Below are 11199 nucleotides of genomic sequence, written 5' to 3'. Positions count from 1 at the left end.
AAAAAAAAAAAAAAAGACAGGGTCTCTCTCTGTCACCCAGGCTGGAGTGCCATGGTGTCAGCCTAGCTCACTGCAGCCTCAAACGTCCTGCCTCAGTCTCCTGAGTAGCTGGGACTACAGGCACATGTCACCACGTCCAGCTAATTTTTTCTATTTTTAGTGGAGATAGGGTCTCGCTTTTGTGCAGGCTGGTCTCAAACTCCTGACCTCAAGCGATCCTCCTACCTCGGCCTCCCAGAGAGCTGGGATCACAGGTGTGAGCCACCGCACCTGGCCAGTTGTAGATTCTTTTGTATTTGGATCTGGAGTTAGACTGAAAGCTGACAGGTGAAGGTCTTTTTCCTAATTAAAGCAGGTTCCCATGACTCGGAGCTGTTCTGAGCCTCCACCAGTGCTGTGGTCTCTGGGGAAGGAGGAGGGTCAGCTCTAGGAATTAGATTTGTGTTCTGGGCCACTTAGCCTCACTGTCCTCAGTTTCTTCCTGCTAAAGCAAGCGTACCCACCAGAGAACTTGCTTTTCAGGACCTACTTCAGTGAAAAGTATTGTTTTTATTTCTGTTATAGCTCTTCCTGTGTGTTTTGCTCACCCCTCCCTTCCCACGGTCTGCCTCACAGCTGTGTGTGTGCCTTCTGCTGGTGGGATTTAGGGGCCAGGGCTCCGTGCCAGTCGCCCACACCGCCCAGGGCAGAGGTGACAAGACTTTTAGGACTTAGCCCCTGACTTCTACAAACAAGCGTTTATTAGCCACATGGGGTCCTGAAGGACTAAGGCTGGCAGGATCCGTGGGGGGAGTTTGCTGTGATTAAAGTGTCCTCTTTCCGCAGCTATGTTTGACCGGGAGAACAAGGCTGGCGTGAACTTCAGTGAGTTCACGGGCGTGTGGAAGTACATCACGGACTGGCAGAACGTCTTCCGCACCTACGACAGGGACAACTCGGGCATGATCGACAAGAACGAGCTCAAGCAAGCTCTCTCAGGTTTTGGTAACGCATTTCTCTGGATTGCATAGCGTATTTCATTTTGGAGCCTCAGAGCCACTGAAAGTTTTTGTCCTTACTGTGTTGAACTTACTGGTTTTAAATGCAGTCTGTGTAAAAGTTCTGTTTACGTCACACAGGTTCATACTTTGTACTGTTTACATCACGAAGGCCATATTTGATAGGGGCACTTTTATGCAGTTTTCCATCCAAAATGAGATAAGGGCTATGCAGATGCTCCACCTTGTGTGAAACGGAGTGATGCCACGGACAGAATTGAGAATGTGGCTTTGGAAACGGTTCGAAGGGTAAAGCAGAGGGGGCGTGGGGCGGCTTGTGTTCCACGACACGTCAGAGCATGTGGAAAAGATGACAAAGTCACCCTCGGAAGCAGCTCTGTAAGTTACGGGTGTGACTCTCGCGTGGAGAGCGAGAGCACAGGCGCATGTGCCCATTCTCAAGTGCACTCCCCATGTGTGTGCTTGGCGTGTGCACACACACGGACCTGTATGTCAGGTTTGGGCGTGTGGTGGCGTGCTGTGCTTCTCGGGCGTGTTCATAGTACCTGTCCAGAGCGCATCGTGGCCTCCCGGCACTATCTCCGGTCCGAGAGGGCACTGAACTGTCCGAGACTAGCCCGGGGCCGGTCGTGGTCACACCAAGATTCTAGTTTGGGCTGACTGCACTGAGCGCTCTGTTCGCCTGGCCTGCCGTGCTGTGCGCAGAAGGCTGATTAAAAATGCCTTCTAGGAAAAATAAGAGAAGTTATTAATCTAAAATACATCATTTCTGGTGGCCGTTAACATGGCTTCCGCCCTTCTGCCCAGTTTTCCTTCCTGCACGTGCTTCGTGCTTACCTTCTCTTTCCTTTCTTGCCTGTGGACGTGTCTGTAGTGCCAGGTAAAGGCACTGGGTCTCCACAGGAAGTCCTGTTCTGAGCTCACCAGCCGTGGGCCAGGATTTGGGTCGGACGGCTCCGACTTGGGACTTGGAGCGCAGCCGACCTTGCTGCGCCTTGGGTGGGGGGAGCGGTAGAGCCGCCTGGCTCCTCTTCCCGGGGACAGTTGTGGAAGGCAGGGTAGGAAGGCCACAGCTCTCCTGGAGTGCAGTGCTGCCAGGTGGGCGAGGGTAGCATGGATGTAGGGACCAGCCAGTGGCCACAGACAGGTGGCAAGTTCAGGGCGGTCGTCCTGTCCTAAGCTTGTCAGGCCCTGGAGCTCCTCTTTTGCTTAGCACCAGTGACCATCAGGTCCTCGGAGCTCACAGTGGAAACACTGGTGTAGGCGTCTCAGGCCTCTGCCTCTTGGTCAGACCAAGAATGCTCCAGAAAACTCTGTCCGTGGCAGGAGGCATGACCCTTTCTTGTGGTCCAGAACCGGCTTTAGCTGGGTGGCAACAAACCCTTCCTGGTTCCTGAGCTTTTCCTGGAGAGAAATGTTCTGTGGCCACGTTTCTTTGGTTATCCTAAAGAGTTTCCTCACGTGTCTGGTCCTTGGTTTCCTGGGGTCCTCTCCCCGTCTCATCTGTGGAAAGGAGCGTTGTCATCCTTGCAGGTTAGTTGTTGGAAAGTTTTTCGGTAGTAACCCGTTAGGAAGTTGGCCTCAGAAGCAAGAATTGCTGCCCTGTCTCGACTCCTCAGAGCAGATGTTTTGCTCTCAGGTGAACAGGAGGCTGCATGTCAGCTCGGTAGCCGGCACGGAGGGGTCACGGGCAGGGGACCTGCAGGGTTTCGCTCCCGGGGTCTCAGGCCGAGCTTGGCACAGTGTGGCTCTAGCAGGACCACGCGGTGGGTTGTATCCTCTGCCCATTCGTGCCTTTGAACCTTCGTCGTTAGCGTTGACTGTACGGCAGGTTCAGAGGCCTGGTGAGAGATGGGTGAGGTACGTCCTCGCGCCCTGGCGCTCGCCGCCCTGGGGCTGACCCCTCGGCACGTGCGGTGCAGGTCGTTGGTTTACTTGACGTTCGGTTCACACGCAGGAACCCCCTCTGTGGGGCAGGGCTCGTCCGTCGGAGGCAGCTGGGCAGAGGACAGCCCCCCTCCACCCAGATTCCTCACCCCCTCCCCAGGCGTCCCCTCCCTCCTCCAGCTCAGGCAACCACGGCCAGTTTCAGCCTTTTTCCATCTTTTTGCTGCTTTTGCACATCCTCCTCTATGACTGAGGCATTCTGAGCAAGTCCAAGGCCTGTGCTGGTTTCCCCACACGTTCCCTGGGCATGTCGGGGCAGGTGGACGTGTGCCGCTGATGCTGGCACAGTTTGCTTTTACGGTGGTTCTGCCTGCGCTGGGGTCTGAGGCCCAGAGCAGCTCTGCCCCTCTTCCGTGCCCTTGGCTGGTTGGAGACGCCAGGGTCGGCGCCCTGTGCAGCGTGTGGGTCCCTGTAGAGTCATTTCACTTGCCCTGCTGGCTGTGTGCTGGTGGTTAGTTGCCATCCAGGTTTCCCAAGTGGTCACATGAGGACACACAGGTGGGCCGTGCTGCTGGGAGTGACGGTGGGTCTGGGCGCACAGCCTGGTGCTGGCCATCCTGCCTGCCTGACCTGGACATGTCTGCGGGTGATTTGCTGGTCGACAGGGACTTTGCGGCACCTACAAGGTCTGTTTGGTTCCTGAAGTACCGGCATGGGGGCGGATGTTCCTGTCCCCATTGGTTGATGCCATCGTCACCTCTGGGGGGCTCGAGAAGATGCAGGGAAGGGCTGGGGGGTTGGGGAGCGTCTCCACGCTGCCCACCCTGATCCTGCACGGGCCAAGGGACTGTCTCCACCCCGACTTCCTGGGGTGGGCAGCGGAGCCTGCCTGGTTTGGAGCTGTGGTCCCCCTAGGGGCACTGAGCTCCTGCAGGCCAGAGAGGGCCCCAGGAGCCTGTCCTGTTGGGCGAGTGCAGCTTGTTTTCCCTGGGGGGTGGAATAAGCAAGTTACGTGGAGGGCAAGGCTCCGTTAGGCTCCTTCACGGCGTTTCAGAGTCGGGGCTTTTGTCCAAAAGAGGAGAATGGCCATAGAAAGGACGTGTCAGGTGTGGCCCTGTGGCGAGCGTGCTGGTCTGACGGGCAGCCTGTTACTTCCTGTGGCCACGTTATTCTCAGAGAACAGTTTTCTGCCAAGGTTCTTTTTATAGTTCGTTCATCATTCATTTTGTTAGTCTAATTCTGTTTTTGTTTTTCCTACAATAGTACTGATGAGTGGGGAAATCGGAGGTTAATTCCAGGAGCACTGGACCTGCTCCCGGTGTCTCTGCAAACTAGAAATCCTGTGCGTCTGTTACTCTCCTCTGTTCTTCTCCAGTCTTGGCAGGAGGCCACCGATGGCTCCTGTTCCCGTGCACACCGCACACCTGGTGGCTGTGTCCCAGGCTCTGTCCTCTGCAGGTCAGGGCTCAGCCTGGCTGCTGCCACACCTGGTGTGGGTGTGAGGAGGTGCAATTGACAGGCCGGGACGAGGGGCAGCGTGCACCACCCTGCAGGCTCCTTCCAACTTCAGCGGGGTGGGAGTCTTGTCTTCTGCTCAGCGTGCAGGGAAGGGAAGCCTGAAGTGACTCCATCCTCACACGCTTATTAGGGCCCTGAACTTAAGTCACTGAACGTCCCGACCACTCTGGAAGGTACTATGTACATGTTTGCATGTTCGAATCTTATCGGTAAAATGATTAAGTATTCATATAGGTAATTAACTGTGAAATTCACTCAGACAGTAGGTGTACATATCCTTGCAAAGATTTCAGCAAGACTGCAAACCTGTAAAAATACTTTAGCACCTGGATCTGGTCTCCTGAATCAGTCACACAGGTAGTGGGTTGGGGGGGAAGGGCGGGGATGGAAGCAGGCAGTTGTGTCCTCGTCCAGAGTGGCCTCCAGGCTGGTCCGTGGACATACGGTGCGTCCACACATCTCAGAGCCATCTCCCTGCTGGAGATCTTTTTGGATATTCTCAGTAAATTGGAAATGGAATCCTAATGTCTGATGACCCTTTGGTGACTTTGGCCTTTGTGAGCTGGACTCCCCCTTGTGCACCTCACTCCCTGAGGTCGGCTGCACCCGCTTACGTGGGCGTGTCCACCAGCCACTCCTGTCCCTTGTGCTGATGTCTGCTTTGGCTGGAAGCCTTCTGAGATAGTTTAGCTTTCAGAGCATTCTCCGGTGATGAGTAACCCAGGGCAGCGAACCATTCACAACTTTCTCATCTAGATGAACAAACATAACGAGATCAGTCAAGGACTTTTTGAAATGGTTGTTCCCCTGGCTTCAAAGACCTGAGCTGGCTACCCTGTGGGGGGCGGTGCGGTTAACTTGGAGTGAGAGAGTACGCCAGAAACGGCCGCAGCTCTCGGGACGGGGACCGCTTCCAAGTCATTCCTCCTTCCAGGGAGATGCTGGCCTTTAAGCTGCTGGCGTTGTGGCGCTGCAGATGTAAAATTATTGCAGACCGATTTATTTAGGAAGCACATCTCTGCTCTCAGAGTGCCTTCGAGTGAATTTGCACTTTTATTCCCACGCAGCCCTGCTTTGTTTGCTGTTACGAGGCTGTGGGGTCTTGTGAGGGGGAGCAGGGGCGCTGATGCAAGCGCCCACCCCCCAGCCCCCTCCTTACGCTGGCTTTCCCTCTTCAAGGCTACCGGCTCTCTGACCAGTTCCACGACATCCTCATTCGGAAGTTTGACAGACAAGGACGGGGGCAGATCGCCTTTGACGACTTCATTCAGGGCTGCATCGTGCTCCAGGTGACCGGGTGGCGCTGGTGGGCAGGGGTGTGCTTGGCCTTCAGTTTAAGGAATCAGCCGTGTGTAGAATTAATTAGTTTTTGGAGCTTATGAAAGTTAATCTCATCTTTGGAGAAGTAACTGGTTAATGGAAATGTAAACATTAGTGTTTTTCTCTCCTTGGAAATATTAATATTATAGAACATCCCATTCAAGGAGAGGAAGCTTTTATTCAATGTCTAGCAGGTTATGTACACGTATACTGTGGTATTAAATATATTGTATTTTTACAAAAATCCTTTATTCTGAGAAAATGGGCAAGTTTTCTGTTGTGGTTGTCACTGTGTCCTGCCTTTGCATGTGAGGTGAGCTATAGGCCTGGCTCAGGCCTCCCTTGGGCTCAGAGCCCTTCCAGTACACGAGCATCTGGCAGAGTTTGTGATTCACGCTGACCCCTGCAGAGAGCTCTGTGCCCAGAGGGTCGTTTCCCTGCGGCAGCTCCGTAGCGTCCGACCGCTGGTCTCTCTGCTTCGCCGATGAGAAGACGGAGCTGCAGAGAGCTCACGGGACTTGCCCAAGACCCACTTGAGACGGAGAGCAGGGTTAACGGGGCCCACCTGGCTGTTCCCACATGGACCCCTGCTACTTTCAGGTGGATAACCAGGCTCCGTAGATTTAAGCTTTAGAGATGTTTTATAAACCTTTATATCTTTGAGAGTTTTTATTATGACAAATTTCAGACAAAATCAGTAGCCGAGACAGTAACAATGAGCTCGGATTCCAACATTATTAACTCTTGTCCAGTAAGTCGTAATATCTCCATGTTCCTTCATGCCCTGCACCACGGTCGTTCTGAAGCAGGTTCCATTTTATAGAAAGCAAATGTTTGTTACATAAATACTTCAGTAGAATCTGTTTCTGAAAGGTAAGTTCTTCTAGTTTGACTCCAAATTGAGGTCGTATCTTGTCGGCTCTGGGATCCGCTGAGAGATGTGAACAGCATGAGGTTTTTAGATATAATGTGGAATTTTTTTGGAAAATGTTTGCAGATTTTTTTGTTCTATTTAAGATGATAGTAAAAGCGAGTTTTCTTTGATTTGACTTGGATATGTCAGTCCCTGTTCAGTGATTTGGTGGCGAACCAGGTCTGTTAACATTAAAGCTTCAAACCTCTAAAATGGCGTAAGCCATACCCGGTCGCTGCCTCTCAGGGTTCTTGCAAGACTGGATTACATTTTTGCAGTGTTCTCTGGACACTTTAGAAAAAGATGCAGCGCAAAGTTGGGTGCAGTGTCGGGATTGCTGTGGGGCAGAGATTTTCACGTGAGATTGTCCCGTAAGTTAACGTCTGGTCTCGTGTGGGCTCTCGGCAGCTGCGGCCATGCTCTCCAGCACCTGCCAGGGCCGACCTCCCCTTGGGCAGCGCCTCCTCGCAGCCCCGCCCCATCCACGCGGGCGGCCTGACCACCGCCCTGGGTCCACCCCGCCCTCGGAGAGTGCCCATGACCATGAGGAAAAATCTCCTCAGAAATGTTTTCCTCCTGCTTTTTTCCAAAAAGAAAAAAGGTTTTTGAAAATTATATTTTACAAAATAACATGAGAACTTGGAGAAATCTTGGAAAAACACAAAATAAAGAAAAATCGTCTGTTATTCTGTAGCCAGAGCTGTCTGCTGCTGTCACTGTGGTTGGTCGTGTGCTGGTGCTCACGCGTGGGCACGTGGGAGCTGGCCCACGCCGCCCTCCCAGGTTGGGGAGTCTGGGGAGGGGGCCCCGCCTCAGGTCTTGACGCGAGTGGGCTGTTATCACACGGAATTGCACTGTGCCTGTTTATCCGTGTCGTTAAAATTCTTCAGAGCCTTTTGCAGTTGCCCCGAGTCCATCTGGAAGTGGCATGTATTTAGCTGTCCCTGTTACGGGGCATGGATGGCCGCCCCGTCTCTGCCTCTGACCTGACCTGAACCCTCAGCTAGCGGAAGGGGCAGGCAGTGGGTGGGGCCCCCCTCTGCTGTGGGCGGGTTCTGGGGGGAGCCAAAGGGGGCTGCTGTCCCTGTGCCCTGAGCCCCACGTGGCCCAGGTGCCCAGCGTAGCAGAGACGAGCCGTTGGGGAGGGGCCTTCCGCGGGACGGTCATGCAGTGGGAAGGAAGGGCTCAGGGAACCAGGGCCTGGGCCAGGGCTTTCCTTCTGGGTTGCGCTGGGCCTGCTGGCCTGCGTTCTCACCACCCCACGCCCGCAGGCTCTGTCCTTTGGGGGAGAGCCCCGAGTGGTGGGGGTAGTCAGGGCCCTCTGTGCTGGTGTCTGGAGATGAGGAAACTACGCTTCTGACATTGGGTTCCTAAATGTCTCCTACCTAGTACGTCTTTTCCTTGTGCGTGTGATGTCAAGATCTGAATGCCTGTTTTTTCCCCCAGAGGTTGACGGATATATTCAGACGCTACGACACGGATCAGGATGGCTGGATTCAGGTGTCTTATGAACAGTATCTGTCCATGGTCTTCAGTATCGTATGACGCTGTCCTTTCGTGAATAACAGCACGGCTTGCAGAAAAAAGACCCACAACGCCAAATCTCTTACCTTTAACAGAACAGAACGGATGCAGTTAGATACTGCTGCTGTTCCTCCTCTAAATTTTACTACTTGGGGACCTGGCTGTACATAAGTGGATGAGCTGATCAACGTTTTTGCAGTTGTGATAGTGGCTACATCGTTACAATTGGGTTCGGTGACTGTTTCATCGTGCCATGAGGTAAACGTAATAATGTTTCTGCTTGCAGAAGAATGCATCATCTACTTTTCTAGATAATTCTGTAGTGAAAATGCTTTATTAGCCAATAGAAATTTTAAAATAATATGGAACTTGCACAGAAGGCTTTTTACGTGCCTTACTTTTTTTAAAAGGAGTTTATTGTGTCATTGGGTATGCAACACGAGCAATAAAGGGAACGGCACAGACTCGGGGTGTACTTTTGCCTTTTCAAATCGAATAGGCCAGAGAAACAAGCCATGTGGCATCGTCCCAGGCCCCAGTGTTCGCCACGTCAGGTGCGCTGGCTTCTGGGGAGGTCCTGGGGACACCTTCTAGAATGTTCTCCAGCTCAGCCTGCGAGGCTTTGCTTATGAAAATCCAGAAAGACTGTCCTGTCCTCTGATATGGGAGTTAAATTTTATAAAACTCCTTTGTCTGCATGAACAAATTCAAATCGGTTTAGTAGGTTGTGAGTGTCTGTGATTTATAAATGTCGAACCACACTACACTGCCAGTACCTTAGTTACAGATTTCAGACAAAACTAGAGCAGGCGGCATAGCCAGCCATTTGTCACCAGCTCGCTGTCACCCCTCGGCCCTGCCTCCCTGACATCTCCTGGTATATCCTGAAATAGCCTGACAAGAATAAAGTTGTGCTGTGACTGCGGCTGACTGCCTGTCTACCTCATCATGTGTGAGGGAGCGAGCCGTTCCAGAGGCCTCGGGCCCAGCACTGCGGCGCTGGGCACCCGGTCCGGGCCCGAGGCCCCTCGGCTGGGAACACTCAGGGTCTGGGCCCAAGGCCCCTCGTCCTGGGGACACACCCAGGGGTCTCTGCCGCGGCCCCCTTGTCCTGGGAACACTCGGGGTCCGGGCCTGAGGCCCCTCGTCCTGGAACGCTCGGGGTCTGGGCCCGAGGCCCCTCGTCCTGGAACGCTCGGGGTCTGGGCCCGAGGCCCCTCGTCCTGGGAACACTCGGGGTCCGGGCCTGAGGCCCCTCGTCCTGGAACGCTCGGGGTCTGGGCCCGAGGCCCCTTGTCCTGGGAACACTCGGGGTCTGGGCCCGAGGCCCCTCGTCCTGGGAACACTCGGGGTCTGGGCCCGAGTCTCCTCGTCCTAGGGACACACCCAGGGGTCTCTGCTGCGGCCCCTCATCCTGGGGACACACCCAGGGGTCCCTGCTTAGTCCCCTCGTCCTGGGACATTCGGGGGTCTGAGCCTGGCCGTATTTACTTTGTGGTGGGACCCACATCTGTCCACTTTGCTTGGTTCCCTCTGGCTGGGGACCCCCCGGAACATGAGCTGAAAGGCTCTCTGGAGTTGAAGGAAGAGGGGTGTCGGCTTGGTGGTCTGAGTGCTCCTGTGATCCCAGGGTCAGTGGTGCTGGGCCTCTTCTCTGGTCCCTGGGTCCTGCTCTGCCCTCTGGGTTGGTGGGGCCTGCCCTGGCCTGTCATCCTCTGCCTCTCCTTGGTGGCCATACTGCTGGGTGCGCCCCCTGGCCAGGGATTGGGCTCCTTGCCCACCACGCCCCGTGCTGTCTGTGGCCACCTGGTGTCTGCGGGTCCCGGCTAGTGTGTGTGTGAAGGGGTTGGGGGCCATGAGGTTTGGGTCCTGGTGGGGTGTCCCGTCAGAAATTGGGTGTCCTTGGGGTTCTGCTAGAAGCCTTTGCTGGCCAGGGGTGGGGCCTGGCGCAGTGGGTTTCCTGTCTGGTGCCCGTGGTTATAGGGGTGAGAATGTCCCTGGCTGTGGGTGTGTGTGGAGGGGATGCAGGGGGTTTGGGGTCTTCATTGAGGGGCTGCAGCAGAGCTGGGTCCCAGGGTCACTTGACAAAGAATCTTTGGCGCTGAGACGGACCTTATGTGACCTCAGTCACTGACCCTAATGCCCAGGTCCACACATCTAAGTGTTCTGCCCCCGTCCCCCGCTCATCTCACGGGCCCCTTTACTGAACATCTTCCATTTGACACCCCCGACCTGCCTGGGGGCCCTCGGGAGATACCCGATTCCACCATCACCAGCCCGCCAGCCTCCGTGCTCAGGGTGAGGGCAGCTGCCCTGGCCACCCCCAGCCCACATTGTGCCCCCCAGGCCCTCATGCCGGCTGCCGTGCAGGGGGCAGCCCGGCCCTGCCCCGTGGTCTGCCTCAGCCCAGCTCGCGCTGCAGCCCCTGGCCCGGCTCCCTGGGAGCGGTTCTGGAGGGCGCGCTGAGGGCAGCCGCCGCGCCGCCGACGTTCTCGGGGAGGCGCCTCCCCCCAGGTACAGAGCCAAGGTTTATCCTTCGTGGATCTAGTGCGGCCTGACGGCTGATGCCAGGAGGCCCGGTCTCGTGCATCAGCTACTGGTGAAGGGATTTTGTAAATTGTGATCGGCTCTGTGTCCCCGAAAGAAAGGTGCAGACCAGGTGAGATGGACACTTTCAGATTGTGGCTGGGTGGAGGTTCCTTCCTTCCTGTTCGCAGGGGGGGCCGCTCCTTGATGGAGACGGTGTGCGCGGCCCTCCCCGGACGTGGGGCCGGGTGCTCTCGGGCGTGCGGTACAGCTGCTATCGGATGGGTGGTGCAGACACACAGGTGTGTGGCACAGAGGCGGGTGTGTGGCACAGATTCGTGTGTGTGGCACAGATGTGGGTGTGTGGTACAGAGATTCGTGTGTGTGGCACAGAGGCGGGTGTGTGGCACTGATTGGTGTGTGTGGTACAGAGATTTCGTGTGTGTGGCACAGACGGTGTGTGGCACAGATTCGTGTGTGTGGCACAGAGGCGGGTGCGTGGCACTGATTGGT

At 55.2% G+C, this 11199-nt stretch overlaps 1 protein-coding gene across 2 annotated transcripts in view; it reads left to right on the top strand.

Annotated features, from left to right (window-relative positions):
- PDCD6 (programmed cell death 6) overlaps positions 1-8615 on the top strand; it is a 19939-nt gene extending 11324 nt beyond the window's left edge. The window contains exons 4-6 of one of the 2 annotated variants that reach the window (XM_012660139.1): positions 826-978; positions 5583-5692; positions 8083-8615. In XM_012660139.1, the coding sequence (XP_012515593.1) occupies positions 826-978; positions 5583-5692; positions 8083-8181 (362 nt within the window). In that variant the 3' untranslated portion in view covers positions 8182-8615. Of the gene's footprint in view, positions 1-825; positions 985-5582; positions 5693-8082 lie in introns of both variants that reach the window. The other variant, XM_012660138.1, reaches the window with a different exon arrangement.
- Positions 8616-11199: the final 2584 nt, after the last annotated feature.

Source organism: Propithecus coquereli, unplaced genomic scaffold, assembly GCF_000956105.1.
Source record: "Propithecus coquereli isolate 6110/MARCELLA unplaced genomic scaffold, Pcoq_1.0 Scaffold658, whole genome shotgun sequence".
Lineage (NCBI taxonomy): Eukaryota > Metazoa > Chordata > Mammalia > Primates > Indriidae > Propithecus > Propithecus coquereli.
This window is presented reverse-complemented; position numbering and strand designations above follow the sequence as displayed.